The sequence below is a fragment of the Rutilus rutilus genome, assembly GCF_951802725.1.
Source record: "Rutilus rutilus genome assembly, chromosome: 7".
Lineage (NCBI taxonomy): Eukaryota > Metazoa > Chordata > Actinopteri > Cypriniformes > Leuciscidae > Rutilus > Rutilus rutilus.
Genome location: NC_140221.1, coordinates 12,194,978 through 12,214,506, shown reverse-complemented (window position 1 = coordinate 12,214,506; position 19,529 = coordinate 12,194,978). Strand labels below are relative to the sequence as shown.

General features: G+C 37.9%; 1 protein-coding gene across 2 annotated transcripts in view; it reads left to right on the top strand.

The window, feature by feature from the left end:
* The window catches only part of LOC311294155 (transmembrane protein 272-like), a 41,778-nt gene extending 22,380 nt beyond the window's left edge, over positions 1-19,398 (top strand). For both annotated transcript variants that reach the window (XM_084414866.1, XM_084414865.1), the window contains exons 2-5: positions 4,069-4,152; positions 4,431-4,481; positions 4,568-4,774; positions 18,704-19,398. In XM_084414866.1, the coding sequence (XP_084270992.1) occupies positions 4,089-4,152; positions 4,431-4,481; positions 4,568-4,774; positions 18,704-18,909 (528 nt within the window). In that variant the 5' untranslated portion in view covers positions 4,069-4,088 and the 3' untranslated portion in view covers positions 18,910-19,398. The remainder of the gene's footprint in view (positions 1-4,068; positions 4,153-4,430; positions 4,482-4,567; positions 4,775-18,703) is intronic.
* The last annotated feature ends 131 nt before the right edge of the window (positions 19,399-19,529 follow it).

Genomic DNA, 19,529 nt, shown 5'->3' with positions numbered 1-19,529 from the left:
TATATTTTAGACAAAGGTCTTAATGATTTTCAGTTTTGTTCAAGCTAATTAAAGCAACAGTTTTTCAATAACGGAAGAATATGTAAAAGTGTTTGTGGTAAAAAGCACTCCTGCTGTTGGGGCTAAAGACACAATAATTAACATAATCAAGTCAAGTCATCTTCATTTATATAGCGCTTTTAACAATGCAGATTGATCCAAAGCAGCTTTACATTGATAATAGGAAATTGTTTTAGCTTTATAGCAGCTCTAGAATAAAGTTATTGTCCAGCTAAAGTTAGTTTGATTGATTCACTTCTGTCGCACTCGCAACGATCATTAGTTAATAACTTTGTGGCCGCTAACACGACACTGTTTTAACAGAAAACTCTTAAGTTCTTTCTGCGCAAACTTCAAAAACACGAACCAGTGAGAACGCCGATGGCATGCACATGCACATTACAAGTTCAGTCTATAGGTATGCGCGTTTGAATATACAGCGGGGGAAATAAGTATTGAACACGTCATCATTTTTCTCAGTAAATATATTTCCAAAGGTGCTATTGACATGAAATTTTCACCAGATGTTGGTAACAACCCAAGTAAGCCATACATACAAAGAAACAAACAAAAATAAGTTCAGAAATTAAGTTATGTGTAATAATGTGAAATGACACAGGGAAAAAGTATTGAACACATGAAGAAAGTGAGGCGCAAAAAGGCATGGAAAGCCAAGACAACTGCTGAAAACTTACAGTAATTAAAAAGCAATCCAGCCCCCTGTCAGTGGAAATTAATAACAGCTGGTTCAGTCCCAAATGATGGCCTACAAAAAGGTCTCATTGCCAAGGTGTCACACAAGACACATCTCATGATGGGTAAAAGCAAAGAGCTGTCTCAAGACCTTCGCAACCTAATTGTTGCAAAACATAATGATGGCATTGGTTATAGGCGCCATTCTAAGCTTCTGAATGGTCCAGTGAGTACTTTTGGGGCCATAATACGGAAGTGGAAACACAATAATTTCACCATAAATTTGCCTCGACCAGTGCTCCTCGCAAGATTTCTGATAGAGGAGTGAAAAGAATAATCAGAAGAGTTGTCCAAGAGCCAAGGATCACTTGTGGAGCGCTTCAAAAAGACCTGCAGATAGCAGGTACTGTTGTCTCAAAGAAAACAGTAAGTAATGCACTCCACCGCCATGGCCTGTATGCACGCTCACCACGCAAGACTTCATTACTGAAAAAAAAGCATGTTGAAGCTCATTTAAAGTTTGCTGCACAACATTTGGAAAAGCCAGTGAAATACTGGGAGAATATAGTGAGGTCACATGAGAGCAAAATTGAATTGTTTGGATGCCATAAATACACACCATATTTGGAGGAGAAATGGCAGTGCACATTACCCTAAAAACACCATACAACTTGGTGTTGGCTCTTGGACAACTCTTCTGATTATTCTTTTCACTCCTCTATCAGAAATCTTGCGAGGAGCACTGGTCGAGGCAAATTTATGGTGAAATTATTGTCTTTCCACTTCCGTATTATGGCCCCAAAAGTGCTCACTGGACCATTCAGAAGCTTAGAATGGCGCCTATAACCAATGCCATCATTATGTTTTGCAACAATTAGGTTGCGAAGGTCTTGAGACAGCTCTTTGCTTTTACCCATCATGAGATGTGTCTTGTGTGACACCTTGGCAATGAGACCTTTTTGTAGGCCATAATTTGGGACTGAACCAGCTGTTATTAATTTCCACTGACAGGGGGCTGGATTGCTTTTTAATTACTGTAAGTTTTCAGCAGTTGTCTTGGCTTTCCATGCCTTTTTGCGCCTCCCTTTCTTCATGTGTTCAATACTTTTTCCCTGTGTCATTTCACATTATTACACATAACTTAATTTCTGAACTTATTTTTGTTTGTTTCTTTGTATGTATGGCTTACTTGGGTTGTTACCAACATCTGGTGAAAATTTCATGTCAATAGCACCTTTGGAAATATATTTACTGAGAAAAATGATGACGTGTTCAATTCTAATTTCCCCCGCTGTATGTGCACAGGCGTGTAGTCCTTCCCTACAAATCAACCCTCAGCATACTTTTTGTCGGGCCTTAAAATTTATAATACATCATTTTTATCGCTTCCGCGTAGCCACGCAAACCGAAATTTGTCCCGACAACTCTTTATCTGTAGAGAGGTAAAGGGAGGGGAGGGAGGCCTTCACAGGGGAGATACTAGTTGACATTTCAGGACTGTGCTGTCGTTGCTTCCAGGGCAGGCGCAGGTCCTTCATCAGATCTGGATACAGCCTGGATCCGGCGGACTGCAGTAAACCTTGGGATAAACAGAGAGACTATATTAGCGTAGACGCCATTCTTCTTATGATGTAACAAGTACATTAGGATTTATGGGAAGTGTTCCCGGTTCCGGCTGACCTAATCTATGCAGCCTAACACTGAATTATAAAAGTCTATAATGTGTTATGTGTATGCTAGGCCAAAGAGATGTGTTTTTACTCTAGCTTTGAACTGACAGAGTGTGCCTGCTTCCCGGACAATGTTAGGAAGACTGTTCCAAAGTTTTGGTGCTAAATAAGGAAAAGGATCTACCGCCAGCAGTTGATTTTGATATTCTAGGTATTATCAACTGGCCGGAATTTTGAGATCGCAATAGACGTGAAGGACTATAATGCGTTAAGAGCTCGCTCAAGTACTGCAGAGCTAAACCATTTAGTGCTTTTTAAGTAATCAGCAATATTTTAAAATGTATACGATGTTTAGTAGGGAGCCAATGCAGTGTTGACAGAAGTGGGGTAATATGGTCATACTTCCTGGTTCTGATCTAGCTGCTGCGTTTTGGACCAGCTGTAATTTGTTTATTAAGCGTGCAGGGCTTAATAAGAAATAGCTGGCTGACTTTTCCATTTGTTGACATGACATGGTTAGATTCAGATGGTAAATATCAATATATAGACATAATCATCATATTTATAATGAAACCATCATATTTAAAAATTTATATGAATCATATCATATCATATAATAATATACAATGTATTGTTACTACTGCAGATATAAATTACATTTATTATGAAATCTCCTTCAATGCTTTCAGAATCTTTACTTTTAAAAATAATTTTGTTTCTGTATTTTTGAAATATATTTTTGTATTAACATTTTAATGTATGTTTATTGAACAAAAGTGAATTATTTTATTTATCAAATTAAACACAAAAACAAAATCCTACAAATTTTGCTAAAGTGACTGTTTTGAACAACAATTAAGTTCGACCTATTTAAAAACATTATTTTAGCTGAAGTATTTGTATAAATAATGTGTGCCTTTTGCCCTGTTCTGGTGAGAATTTGCCACCTCATACATTTATAAGATTTTTAAACAAAGTAAACCACTTTTATTATTTATTTTCACACAAAATCTGTTCATCCATCCATCATCTTCCAACACTATCTGCGCAGCATATACCAGGCACAACTCCCAAGTTGCTCTTTTCCCGAATAAAAGTTTTATTCACGGCCGGGAGCTCACTGGTCTCAACAACCAAAAGAGACTCTCTGAACCGAAAGATACATGTACATAAATCTTACAGTTCAGTAAAAATCAATGTCACTCAAGTCTTCTTCACTGTGATTGGTTATACTGATCTGGTGATTGGTTTGTAATGATCTGCTAATCATATGACTGTTAGTTCTATTGTGTAAAGCACTTTTTGGGTAAGTCCAGATTCTTTGATCATGTGATGAAAGATATACATGGTCTAGTATTTGAAATATTTTACTTTTTTTTTTTTTTTTTTTACTTGTCACTTTTTTTTTTTGTTTGTAGTGGCATTTCAAAGGTTGTAGCCTAATTTTTACATCAAACGTGCACAAGTTCTAAAATGATTTATCCTAGTTAAAATTTTTTACATCACAAAATCCAGCTCTTTTAAGAGTGGTGCATAGACTTTTTATATCCACTTTCGCTTTTGTCAATCTGCCCACAGTTTCCTCTGCAAAATCTAATATACATATATATGTATGTATGTATATATATATATTTTTTTTTTCTGTTAATCTTTCTTTTTTTGTCAGGCCAGAGTGAAGTAAAGACGATGGAAGACAGAAGCTTATTGCAGAATATTCGCAGGCCTCCCAAACTCAGCACACCTGTTCTAAGTATTCCAAATTACTCTGTTGTTCTTGTTTGTGTGAGTGTAATATGTTGATGTGATGCTTCATTAAATTATGTTATTAATTGTGATTCTCCTTTGAAAATGCTTTAACACTTTATCTATGTAGCTCCCTATAACTGTTAGAGCATTCATTGTAGGATATACAAACACAAATATTATGCGTAAACCTTGTTCAAGTATAGATAAAACTAGAGTAACTATTATAAAACTGAGAAATGTGCGAACAAAATTATTTAATTAACTGATTTAATTGTTTCACAGTAATCTCCAAACTCTTTGTGACTGTCCTGCCCATCGCTCAAGTGTCAATTGGTATGTATTTATTATTCTAGGTCTTTATAAACATTAGTTAATTTTGGGCATATAAAAAAGCCTATCAACTCCCTTCTTTTTCACAGGTGCAATACATCTGCAAGACTGTCCAAAGCAGCCCTATATTCCCATTTATCTGCTGGTGTCAGGTGTGTTTGCATTGGTCCTCGGTCTGCTGTCCTGTCTTCCATGCACTCAGGAGCCAGAAGATGGCACTCAAACTCCCCTGAGTAGTCTCTGTACTGCCTGGAATTCACTGGTGTCCCTTTTCCTCTTCTGCTGGTTCATCGCTGGTAAGATATAATGTGTTTTATTAACTTTTTTTATTAATGTAAAATTCAGATTATGTAGCTATTACAACTCTATTTTGAACCAGTGTACAGGGTACAAAAAAGAGTTAATATTCAAGACGATATGCAAGTGAATATTGGCTTTGATTAGTCGATAAAAAATCATTCGTTTTTTAGAGATTGCCAAATAATGTTATGATTGAAATCACAATAAAGAATTGCTCTGTTGTTGTTTATTATTATTATTATTATTATTATTATTATTATATTTTATGTGAACAATTAATTAAAACCGAAAAAAAACTGTGAAAATTGCACATAGGTTTTACAACATACATCTGTTTATATTACATTTAGTATAAAATGTATATAGCTAACTTTAAAATACATAATAAAAGTTTAGAGACATTTTTTTTTATGTTTTTGAAAGAAGTTTCTTATGCTCACCAAGGCTGCATTTATATAATGAAAAATATGTAATATTGTGAAATATGATTACAATTTAAAAAAGTTTATATATATATCTATATATATATATATATATATCTCTATATATATATATATATATATACACACTCACCTAAAGGCTTATTAGGAACACCATACTAATACTGTGTTTGACCCCCTTTCGTCTTCAGAACTGCCTTAATTCTACGTGGCATTGATTCAACAAGGTGCTGAAAGCATTCTTTAGAAATGTTGGCCCATATTGATAGGATAGCATCTTGCAGTTGATGGAGATTTGTGGGATGCACATCCAGGGCACGAAGCTCCCGTTCCACCACATCCCAAAGATGCTCTATTGGGTTGAGATCTGGTGACTGTGGGGCAGGGCCGCGGGAAGAGGTTTTAGGTTGGGGGTGCTGATTTTTTTTTTTTTATAAGAAACAATATCAAGACTATAAAACTCGTAAAAAAAACGTGCACACACTCAAAACTGACTGCACATCACATTTTTGACTTTATTGATTCTGCTTTTATTCGTAATGCAATGGACCGGTCAACGGGACATAAATGAATCCTTAAAGGTGCATTGCGCAAGAGTCTGAGTTTTCGCAGAACTACGCCCCCTCTGGCGGCAAGCGAAACTGCAACCAGAGGTGTGCACGCTCACGGACCACACGCACACGCACGCTTGCACGAGCTGGTCATAACCCAAGGAGCATCAGCCGAACAAATCTTTTGTTTACAATCATAATGTCTTCAGAGGTAATAAAGTTTTAAATCTGCAAGTAATTTAAAATATGTGAAAGGAAAGGCAATTGAGTAAATAACACACTTCTGTGTGAGGGAAAAAATGGGGGTAGTAGAAAACTTCGTTTTTTATTCCCATCTATCTCCATGTTGAACTGTGTTATGTGTTTACTGTATCCACTTATGACTATTATTATGGAAACACGTTCATGAACAATATAAGTTATTACTTTGTAAAAGCTCAAAATAGTAATCATGATACCATACCATACACAGTCGGTCAACAAAGTAGGCTACACCCAAATGTCTCAAGGTAATAAACAATCAAGTGGCACTATGACGTTACCATAAAAGCCAAACAGGCTAATCCGCCGAAGATTTGCGGGGGTTTAGCCTGTTTTATTGATCAGCTAAGTAGCATATTCCAATAGCAATACATCGTAATTAAGCAGTAATTTGCTCAAAATTTGTGTCTAAGTATCTAACTTATATATCAGCATTTTATATCACAATCATTCTGAACCTGATCACTGACAATGGTAAGTTAGTAAAACCTATTCCGATTGTACATTTATCTAGCTTACGCTAAAGCATTACACATTTTATGGATCGTCATTTATTGTCATTATTGGCCGTATCAGACATTAGAGAATGGGATATATCTTAGTATCTTACCATTTTATCAAGAAAAAAGCCAACTGAGAATCCCGTTTGAGCCCTAGAGCAGACCGGAGATCTCTCCATTTGTTGAAAGCCTTCCCTATGTTTACTCTCGTCTTACCCCGACGCCTGTCTGACTCCAATTTGGACCTTTTGGTTGCACTAGACAAAAGTTCTCTTTTTTTTATCTTGAGTGAGTTTGCGTTGGTGTTTGAAATGAACTACAAGCCGGTCTCTTAGAATCCATTTTCTACGGAGAATGGCGGCGTCGGCGCATACACAAACCTGCCAGACATATGAGCGTGCCGTGAACGCGCATGACGTCACGCCCAGTCTCAGATTCCGACCCGAATCCCTCTTATTTATTTTACTGTACAGGATTATAGAGGCAAACGCAGTGATCAGAGAAGGGCTCATTCAGCCCATCAGGCAATTGTTTAAGCATGTATGGGTTAGAAAACGGGTATTTTTAACATGAAAAGTTGCGCAATGCACCTTTAAAGGATGGGACTTTATGGGACATTTGTCAAAAATGTCAAAAAATGCGCCACGAGGGAGAAAAAAAACATAGCCTATATAAGCTAGCCTAAGTCGCACTGGACTAGGCCTAAGTCGCATTTTTTTGGAAATGTATTTCACAAAAAAAAAAGAAAAAGTTACAGACAGTTCTCCGTTACGGACGTGAGCGCTCTAAAGCGGCACTAAAAGAATGTTTTAAAACTTTCACAGAGACCTCAAACTGAAAGCACAAAGCCTGTCTTTACATTTAATTTCGTTTTGTATTAATTGTACCTTAATTTTAATCGATGTTTCATCAACCAACTGTCTGGATTTAATAAAAAATATAGGCTATTAGAAAATAGATAATCAGGACACGGAGGCGCTGGCGAACCTGGAGCTCGTCTCATAAATGAACCGAAACTCAGCGTAGGCCTATAAGGTAGCCTATTGCCTCACAGACCTGATACATATAGATAGCTTGAAATGTCTACTTTTAAGCAGAACAATTCAAAACGAAAGAAAACAGACTGCGCTGCTTAGGCTATGTAATTCGTATGAAATGTGCATTTCTCTCTGGCGCTGCGAAGATCGCGAGTCGTCAACTTCATCTGTCTAGCCGACACTGACATAAAAAATAACTGTTTTATTAGTAAACAATTAGATTAGATTAGATTAGATTAGATTCAACTTTATTGTCATTACACAAGTACAGGTACAAGGCAACGAAATGCAGTTTAGGTCTAACCAGAAGTGCAATAGCAGCAAGTGCAGGATATACAGTGGTTCATAAGTGCAGAACATGGATATGTACTGAATAAATATAGAGTTGAATACTATTATAAACAAAAATTTACAGATAGATTGTCCTATGAATATAATATACAGATAACTATTACTGTGAACAGAATTTACAGCTAGATATGTACTGAATATAATAATATACAGATGGCTATTACTATAAACAGAATGTTTACAGATAGATATGTACTGAATATAATATACAGATGGCTGTTACTATAAACATAATTTTACAGATAGATATGTACTATGGATATATATACAGATGGCTGTTACTATAAACAGAATGTGAGCATAATATACAGATGGATATTACTATAAACAGAATTTTACAAATAGATATATGTATAAGTTAGGCTAATGAGCAGTATAACAATGGATTTAAAGTAGTGCAAATAAAGTTTGGACAGAAGCTATCCGAGTGAGTGCAGTGGAAAGTAATTGCATATTACAGTTAAGGTACGATATTGCAATGTATATATAACAGTCGGTACTGTAAATAAACAGTCGGCAGTGCAAATGAGCATATTCCAGTCAAGGTAGTAGTGCAAGATGCATATGTAAACAGTTGTTACTGTAATAACAGTCAGCAGTGCAAATGAACATTATAGTATTGCAAATAACAAAATGGAGGCAGGTGTGAGGAGGGAGAGGAGAGTCAATCAGTATATAAGGGGAGTGGGATCAATGAGGGTTAGAGTTTAATAAAGAGACAGCTCTGGGGAAAAAACTGTTCTTTAGTCTGCTGGTCCTGGTCCGGAGGCACCTGAAACGCCTGCCGGAAGGCAGGAGAGAAAACAGTCTGTGGGCTGGGTGAGAGGAGTCCTTAAGGATGCTGCGAGCTCGATGCAGACAGCGTTTCCTCTGGATGTGCTCGATGGCAGGTAGTGGAGTCCCAGTGATGCGCTGGGCGGTTTTCACCACCCGCTGCAGTGCCTTGCGCTCTGCAACAGAACAGCTCCCATACCACACTGTAGCACAGTTGGTCAGGATGCTTTCTATTGCACAGCGATAGAAGTTCACCAGGATAGTGGAGGAAAGCTGATTCTTCCTCAGTGTCCTCAGGAAGAAGAGGCGCTGGTGAGCCTTCTTGACCAGGCTGGAGGTGTTGGTTGTCCAGGTCATGTCCGCCGAGATGTGGGTCCCCAGGAACTTGAAACTGGAGACACGCTCAACAGCCATTCCATTGATGTGGATGGTGTCGTGTGTGCCTCTTGACACTTGACAATTAAAATGTCTCCTGCTATATTTTACATATTTGCCTGTTCCTTACAAAACACTGACAGTGGGTTTTTTTTTTTTTTTTTTTTTTTTTTGAGCAGCTGCGGACAAATTCTTTCGACACACACACACACACACACAATATTACATAACACTCTGTGCTTATGTTTTAAAAAGATAATTTAACATATAAATAAAAAATTTTAAATAGCCCACTTAAAGTGTTTTACAAATAAATGACTAAATGCTAAAAATTAATAAATTTTAATGAACAAACATATGCGTTGCATTTACAATCGCAAAATGCTGCAGCACCCCCAGCACCCCCACTTCCCGCGGCCCTGCTGTGGGGGCCATTTTAGTACAGTGAACTCATTGTCATGTTCAAGAAACCAATTTGAAATGATTCGAGCTTTGTGACATGGTGCATTATCCTGCTGGAAGTAGCCATCAGAGGATGGGTACATGGTGGTCATAAAGGGATGGACATGGTCAGAAACAATGCTCAGGTAGGCCGTGGCATTTAAACGATGCCCAATTGGCACTAAGGGGCCTAAAGTGTGCCAAGAAAACATCCCCCACACCATTACACCACCACCACCAGCCTGCACAGTGGTAACAAGGCATGATGGATCCATGTTCTCATTCTGTTTACGCCAAATTCTGACTCTACCATCTGAATGTCTCAACAGAAATCGAGACTCATCAGACCAGGCAACATTTTTCCAGTCTTTTTATTTTTTATTTTACCTTTATTTTACCAGGTAGGCCGATTGAGAACAAATTCTCATTTACAACGGCGACCTGGCCAAGATAAGGCGAAAAATGTGCAAGACAACATAGTTACATAATAAATACACAGAACACAGGAGTGCAAAATTACAAATTACAGTGAAACACAATAAGGCAACACAATAAGGCAATACAAGGTCAAGAAAACAGGATAAGGTATATGTGGTTCTGTTGAGCAACATAATTAAGGCACTAGCAAATGTATTTTAAGATTAAAAAATAAAATAATAATAAATAAATAAATAAATACATAAATAAATAAAGTATATCTTATTAAAGTGTATATAACCGATAGATAATTTAAGTGCATGGATTATATGACCGCGATATTATGAGAAGGAGAATTTAAGAAATATCTGAGCAATAATAATAATACAAGAACGTCAACAAGTATGACAGTAGTGCAGATGAAAATAGTCCACTGTGCAATGCGGACATAGCATAAGGGAGAGAAGATTGAAGACAATTAGCAGGTACATAGATCGGTCAGATGTTCAGAAAGGAGTAATTTAAAGGCAACTGGTGATATGAGTGTTTCAAGTTTTAAGGTTTTTTGTAATTCATTCCAGTCATTGGCAGCTGCAAACTGGAAGGATTGGCGGCCAAATGTTGTGCAGACTTTCGGGGTGACTAAGGCGATATACCTACTAGATCGTAGACTGCGAGTAGGTAGAGCAATAGTAACTAAACAGCTTAAGTACAGCGGGACTTTACCAAGCAGAGACTTGTAAATAAGTTGGTACCAATGAGTTAAACGCCGAGTAGTTAATGATGGCCAGCCGACTAATGCATAGAGCTTGCAGTGGTGGGTGTTGTAAGGAGCATTTGTAACAAAGTGTATGACACTATGGTAGGTCACGTCCAGTTTCTTCAGCAGAAAGTTTGAGGCAGTTCTATAGATGACATCGCCAAAGTCGAACATTGGAATAATAGTCATTTTCACCAAAGCAAGTTTGGCAGCATAAGTAAAGGAGGCCCTATTGCGGAAGAGGAAGCCAATTCTAGATTTAATTTTAGATCTTAGTTTGTTAATATGCGGCTGGAAGGAGAGAGAACTGTCTAACAAAACACCTAGATATTTATATGTATCAACATATTCTAGCTCAGACCCATCCAGCGTAGTGATGTTAGGTAGACAAACAGGTGTTGGCAGAGAACGGTTGAAAAGCATACACTTAGTTTTACCAGAGTATAATAATAACTGAAGGTTTTGGAAAGAATGTTGAATGGTATTGAAACTCTCCTGGAGATTTTTGAGCACAGTATCTAACGAAGGGCCTGACGTGTACAGGATGGTATCGTCTGCATAAAGATGGATCTGAGAGTCACCAGCAGCGACCCTGTCGGATAGATAGTTGGAGAACCAGGCGAGGCAGTCATGGGAGAAGCCCAGGCTATTGAGTCGGCTGATGAGAACACGGTGATTAACCGAATCAAAAGCCTTGGACAGGTCGATGTAGACGGCTGCACAGTATTGCTTTTTAGCAATGGCGGCTATGATGTCGTTCAGAACCTTTAGAGTAGCTGTGGTGCAGCCATGACCGGCACGAAAACCAGACTGCATAGCAGAAAGAGTGCAATGGGATTCCAGATGACTGACAATTTGTTTGTTGACCAGTTTCTCAAAAACTTTGGAAAGACAGGGTAGGATGGATATTGGTCTGTAGCAGTTAGGGTCGAGGGTGTCTCCCCCTTTAAACAGGGGAATGACTGCAGCGGATTTCCAATCTCTCTGGATTTCAGAAGATAAGAGAGAGAGATTAAATAGACTACTGATAGGAGCAGCAATAATATTTGCAGATAATTTTAGAAAAAATAGGTCCAAATTATCCAGCCCAGCAGATTTATAAGGGTCCAGCTTCTGCAATTCTTTCAGTACATCGGCTGTCTGGATAGGGGTAAAGGAAAAGTGTGTGGAAAAGTGTGTGAAGGGGGCTGGGCACGGGGGTGTTGTGACTGTAGGGCATCTAGCTTGAGGGCGAGTATTTAGATGAAAAGCATGGCCGGCTTCAGCGAAATGCTTATTAAAGTTCTCTAATATCTTAACCTTATCTGTAGTAAAAGTATTATCTAATTTTAGGGCTGTAGGAAGTTGGGAGGAGATAACTTTGTTCTCCAGAGTTTTAACAGTGTCCCAAAACTTTTTGGAGTTGGTGTAGCAGGCTGCAAACTTCTGTTTAAAGAAGTGGGCCTTTGTTTCCCTAACTACCTGAGTATATCGGTTTCTGGCTTCTTTAAAAAGTTGCATATCGCGAGGCTTGTTTGAGGCTAACGCGGTACACCACAGAGTGTTTTTATGTTGATTGAGGGAGGTCAGTTCTGTGGTGAACCACGGACTGTATTTATCTTTCGTTCGGAACTTTTTAAAAGGGGCATGCATATTTAGGACAAAGAGAAATTCACTTTTGAAGTACAGCCAAGCATCCTCCACTGACGGGATGAGATTAATATTTAACCAGGAAATAGCGTTCAGGTCATTTAAAAAAGCCTGTTCGCTGAAGTGTTTTAGACAGCGTTTGACGGAGATGAGGGGTGGTCGTTTGACCCCGGTCCCATTACGGACACAGGCAATAAGGCAGTGATCGCTAAGATCCTGGTTATAAACAGCAGAGGTATATTTACAAGGCAAGTTAGTCAGGGCAACGTCTATGAGGGTTCCCTTCGTCGCTGATTTGAGATTGAACCTGGTAGGTTCATTTATAATCTGTGTGAGGTTAAGTGCATCGAGCTTAGAAAGTAAAGTAACTGGGGGGTTGAGCATATCCCAGTTTAAGTCACCAAGCAATAAAAACTCAGAGGATAGGTGTGGGGCAATGAGTTCACATATGGAGTCAAGGGCACTGCACGGGGCTGAGGGGGGTCTGTAGCAGGCAGCAACAGTAATAGCCTTATTTTGAGATAGCTGGATTTTTACAAGTAAAAGCTCAAACTGTTTGGGTACAGATCTGGACAGGATAACTGAGCTCTGTAGCTTATCTCTGCAGTAGATTGCTACTCCACCACCTTTCGTAACTCGATCTTGCCGAAAAATATTATAGTTAGGGATTGTTATTTCAGTGGTGTTAACAGACTTCCTAAGCCAGGATTCGGATACAGCTAGTATATCAGGGTTGGCTGAATGTGCAAGAGCTGTAAGTAAGTCTAGCTTTGGGAGTAGACTTCTAATGTTGATATGCATGAACCCAAGGCTTTTACGATCACAGAAATCAGTGAAAGAGATTGCCTGGGGCTCGGGGAAGGCACTAGGGGTTTCCAGGCCAGGGTTGAGCTCTACGTCTCCAGATGAACAGAGGAGAAGAAAAATAAGAGTATGGCACATGGCTTTAAGGACTGGGCGTTTAGAGCGGCGGGTAGCATTATACAAGGGAATAGACATCAAATCATAATACACTAACTGCAGTGCAGTGTGAGAAGCTAGAGATATGACAGAATAAGTGTTCAGCTTAGGTAAACCTAAGTGTAAAGTAATAAAAAAAGAGATTGCATCCCTGTACAGATAAAATATGCCAGAGGTGCCTGGCTCTGTAGTCAATAAAGTAGAAGAATTAGCATAATTGAAGCAGAGGGGATTGAATAAACTACATGAAAGTAGGGCGGTGAAGGAAAACAAAAACAGCAGAAAACACGACATAATTTGATGTAAACAAAGCAGGGAAGTCACAGGTAATAGCTAGGACTGAGCAAAGACAGTAATCAGTATTGGGGCCTAGCTTAACAGACAAAAACAGTACCGTGATGTATGTTGTTATTGTCCTCCGGCCGATGATATGCTATCACGGCTAAGCTAGCTGTGAATGCTCCGGCTGTGTCCAATGAAAGTCCGGTACACACGTACAGTAGACTAGTAGACAGTCGCTGTGTTGATAATTAGCCCACGACAGCAGGGGGAAAAGCTATGAGCCGAGTCCGGAACAAAGCTGCTAGCCGTAGTTCATTAGCCGTTTGTCGGATCCGTTCCAGATAGCTGGCTGGCTGTGATGATCCGATGATACACGGCAGCAAATGTCCAGTTCCAGTGGAGCGGTCGAAAAGTCCGGTTGTATTATGAAGAGTCCGATAGAGCAGTGGAAAGACCTAAGTCCGCCGGGCTGGTGGTGGTGTGCTGCGCGGATTAGCAGGCGGATCTGGGATCTGGGAAGGTGAATCTGGGGGAGAGCTATCCGGCTGGCTCAAAACAATAGGTGGAAGCCGCTAGCTGTAGCTGGTTAGCTAACTGTTAGCTCACTAACGCCGGTCGGCGTTAGTAACGAAAGTATGCGTTGCACATAGGAGAAAGTAATTTTTTTTTTTTTTAAAAAACACATAATAGCAGAAAGAAAATGGTGACGAGCAATTGCTTAGCTCGTAGCTTACGAAATCATAAATGAAGAAAGAAAAAAAACAAGGACTATATACAGGGACAGAAACAAAACGCGTCTGCACAGTTACGCCATCTTGGGGCCATCTTAACTGTCCAATTTTGGTGAGCTCGTGCAAATTGTAGCCTCTTTTTCCTATTTCTAGTGGAGATGAGTGGTACCCGGTGGGGTCTTCTGCTGTTGTAGCCCATCCGCCTCAAGGTTGTGCGTGTTGTGGCTTCACAAATGCTTTGCTGCATACCTCGGTTGTAACGAGTGGTTATTTCAGTCAAAGTTGCTCTTCTATCAGCTTGAATCAGTCGGCCCATTCTCCTCTGACCTCTAGCATCAACAAGGCCTTTTCGCCCACAGGACTGCCGCATACTGGATGTTTTTCCCTTTTCACACCATTCTTTGTAAACCCTAGAAATGGTTGTGCGTGAAAATCCCAGTAACTGAGCAGATTGTGAAATACTCAGACCGGCCCGTCTGGCACCAACAACCATGCCACGCTCAAAATTGCTTAAATCACCTTTCTTTCCCATTCTGACATTCAGTTTGGAGTTCAGGAGATTGTCTTGACCAGGACCACACCCCTAAATGCATTGAAGCAACTGCCATGTGATTGGTTGATTAGATAATTGCATTAATGAGAAATTGAACAGGTGTTCCTAATAATCCTTTAGGTGAGTGTGTGTGTATATATATATATATATATATATATATATATATATATATATATATGTATATGTATATGTGTATATATATATGTGTGTGTGTATATGTGTATGTATATAAACTTTTATATATATCAACATTTATTAAACAGATTTGATATATAATCTGTTGATATACAGATTATATATCATATATATTAGGGCTGGGCGGTATGACGGTATATATCGTTACCGCGTTAGAAAATGTCAACCGTAACAGATTTTTTCATTCTGTGTATACCGCGACATGTAAATAAGTGGGCGTGGTTAACGCACATGCAGCGTGCGTCAGACTGAGACACTGAGATTTGTCAAAGAAACATGAAGAAAGCAGATCAAGAGGATCCACAAAGGAATTACGTTTTCTAAAGGGTTGTTGTTAACGTGATATTTTCGGGGAGAAAGGCGCAGCAGTCAACTAGAGCAGTGCAGCACCCGTAGGCTACAGTTTAGAGGAGTGCACGATCGCAACGAGGAAAGCATGAAGCTTACTTGACAACAACAGTTCATATATCAATATCGTAACGAATAGAAATAATCTTAAATAATGTATAGTTATCTGCATCTTTCTGTCTCTTATGTATAGTTACTTTTTAAACACGAAACTCGCATTCAGTATGACACGCGAGCGGTTGCCGTGGTAATGAACAACCTGCTTGTTAAAGCGAATGTATAATCCTGTATCTGAGGCAAAATTACTAAATATGCAGCGCGAGTTATATATTTCTAACTCCAAACAATTGGCCACTGAAACAGCTGATAAAATCTAGCTTCGATTTAATGCGCGATTACAACTTGTCACTGAAAAATTCTGATCGCATTTTACTGATGCAAAAGACGCGCGGTGTGTCGGTGTTTCACCGAGCTATGTAAAATAATGACGCAGTTACAAGGTGTGTATAATTAAATTTACACTACTTAGTCAACACTAACAGTAGCTGCTGTTCGGTTTTCATCCTGCTGTTCTCCTAGTCACTTATGAACTTGATGAACTTGACACTTCTGAACCTCTCTTGATTAAAGCTTTAGGTGACGGGTTGCCAGATATCACAAAAAGAACAAAACAATCCCTTTAAAAGCAGACATGGCAAAAATGTACCGGGAAAACATTTAAACATAACTAGTATCTACTAATATCCTACCAAATTAAAAGGAAGTAACTCATTTATTATGAATAGAATAACGTTAGTTCAATATAAAATATTCAGATATTATAAACTGATTGATGAAGTAAAGCAATAACATGAGATTGAAAAATTATTCAGCAACACTTTATCTAAAGTTTAATTGCACCTATGAGTTACAAGTACAACTCATAGGTGCAATTAAACTTTAGATAAAGTGTTGCTGAATAATTTTTAAATACATTTAATATCAATCAGTTGGGGGCAGTTCATCTAAAAGTTTATGAGTGTTTTGTTTATATTTAGCTATTAAAATAGTTTACCAAAGAAATAATTTACCAAATAAAAGAAAAAGAAAATTCAAACAAAGTTAAGTACCTTTTCATTTCTAAAGTATTTGGGTTTATTTATTATACAAAGCCCTTTTTGTCGATTTTGCGAGAATAACTGCAGATATAAATAACTATATCGTGAAATATATCGTTACCGTGAAATAAAATTAGTCATACCGTGAAACAGAATTTTGGTCATACCGCCCACCCCTATATCATGATATATGTAAGCAATAAGGTACGAGAGGTACGAGCAGTGGCGGTTCTAGACCACAGTAACTGGGGGGGCCAGGCAGGGGCCACTTGTGCTTTTAGGGGGCACACCTTTAACATTCATCTTAACCTATTTTCAGTATTATTTCAAGTCATTTTTCACCATGTCATGTATGACTGCAATCTCTAGAAAAAGCTAATAAATTATATTAGCTAAGCTAATAAAACAATTTCAATTCAAATGAATGTTTCATTATGTTTAATTGTAGTGTGATATAATGATCAATAATAACACATTTTTAGCATCTAAGCACATCTAGGCACTTTTTTACATCTGGGGTGGGCGATATGGCAATAATATCATATCACGATTTTTTTTTTTCAGGAAAATCACGATTTTATCACGATTCTTTTTTCATGTTGGTTTTACTATTTTGCAAGTGACTGAGCATTACAGCCAAACTAATTTCCCTTTTTTAAAAACAAAGCCTTATAGGTAACAAAATATAAAATAAAAAAGAATGGCAGACATTTAGGCCAAAGTGGCGAAGATAATCTTTGTTATTAAAAATTAAGAACAGAGATACATATTACACATACACAACTTAATATACAAATGCAATAAACTGCTTTATTTTTTCAGCTATAGGTGTATTTAACAGTATGAGAAAGTAATTAAATGAACAAATATGAAAATAAAACACAACAGACTTAAAGTTCTCAGTCAAGAGCAGTGAATGATTTCCTCTGTGTTTTGTTGTTTTATTAACATTAAATGGATAATTCTCCCCCCAAAAAGTCATAATTTACTCTCTTAAGTTGTTTTAAACCCGGATAAGTTTCTTTCTTCTGTTGAAAATAAACGTTATTTGAAAGAATGTGAGTAACCACAACAGTTGATGTACCCCTGTGACTTCCATAGTATATATTTTTTCCTACTATGTATGGAAGTCAATGGGGACCAGCAACTGTTTGGTTTTGGGTGAACTATCTCTTTAAAGGGATAGTTCACTTTGAAATAAATTTTTGATATGTTTTAGCTTACCTCAAGGGCAGCCAAGATGTAGGTGTCTTTGTTTCCGCAGTAGTTTCAATTTTGATATTTTTAGGTCAAACCGTTCTTGTCTGTCAGTCATATAATGCAGGTCTATGGTCACTGGCTCAAAACACAAGCACAGAGTCCAAATTAAAACAATTCCCCATCGTCCAAATGAAACAATTCCCCATCATAAGTACACATTGATGGCCTAAGACACGAAACGAGCGGTTTGTGTGAGAAAACGAACAGTATTTATATCGTTGTTATCTCTTGAAAACAGCACACGTCCAAATGATCTGACGGCGCGGGCGGGTATAGATATATACATAGATGTCGCCTTGGCTACGGTTTCGTTCCAATGAACTGCAGTAGCGAAGGCGACATCTAGTGTATACATCTATACCCGCCAGTGATATATACACTAGATGTCGTTTGGCTACGGTTTTGTTCCAATGAACTGCAGTAGCCAAGGCGACATCTATGTATATATCTATACCCGCCCGCGCCGTCAGATCATTTGGACGTGTGCTGTTTTCAAGAGATAACAACGATTTTGATAGATAACAGTTAGGTCTTTAATCTATTTTATTAATGTTATTAATTTAGTTGCTAAAATGCTGCCTAACAAGAGATACTTTTTTTATTGTTGTTTATTTAAATTTATTTGAACATCTCCGTTTATTGTGCACGCAATAAATATTTGTCGATACAGCACGTTTTTTTCTATGTTTATGTTGATACCTGTGCTTGCTAAGGGTGTTGCTAAGGGCGCAGTGATAAATAGAACCGTTGGGTGAATCGGTCATAGCCGTGTTTTATCGTGAATAAAGCACAGCTATTGACCAATCAGAATCAAGGATTGGAACTAACCGTTTTATAAATGTTGATATATATACATTTATTAAACAGATTTGTCAAAAGTACTATCCAGTTCCAGTGTTTTTTTTTATTATTTACCCAGTGAATTGCTTCATATCACCCTCTTTACCCTTGTCTCACCTACAGGTAATGTATGGATCTACTCTATTTACCAGCCTAATTACGACATTAGCAGCAGTAGGACCGATTATTGCAATAAGACACTGTACCTATTTGCTTTCTGGACCACCACTTTGGTCTACATATTGCTGGGCATTGTCTTCTTAGGAGGTTGCTGTATGTTATTGTGCCTGTGTATGTGTGGAAGGAGTGGAAATGTGGATGATGTATGATGGACAGGGCCAGCAACAGTGAACAGCAATATTCCTTATAATAACACACTTGTGGACTTTAGCAGTTTCTAAATCTTTTTTATTTTATTTTTATGTTGTGCCACTTACTTCTCTGCCAGTTAAGCTTTTTGACAAGGAATATTGCAAGTGTACTAACTGGACTGGTTTACTGTCTTTTATAATGGCATGTGTCAGATTTTGCATTTGAGAATATTGTGGAATACTGAATAAAAACAAAAAAGATTAATAAATTTATATAAAATATATTACCTATTATCACTTTTTCATTTATGTATTGTTAATTATTACACTGTTCTTTGGAATACTTGATTTTGATTAGTCTACTGTGGCATTTTGCACAAATATTTTTGTACACTGACACTAAACTGTATAATTGACATTGGCCCTGGCACCCTGTTTCCTTCATAACTGTGTTGCTTTCATGTTTTTTCTCACATAATAATAATAATAAAAAAAAATCAATTCAAATCGATATTTCATGTCCTTTCTGTGGTAAATACTAGTGTGTAAAAACAGGATAATTCACAGTCAGCTGGTTAATTGCAGAATAAACCTCAACATGGTGATCTGGACCCTAACAATAAGCGAATGTACATACC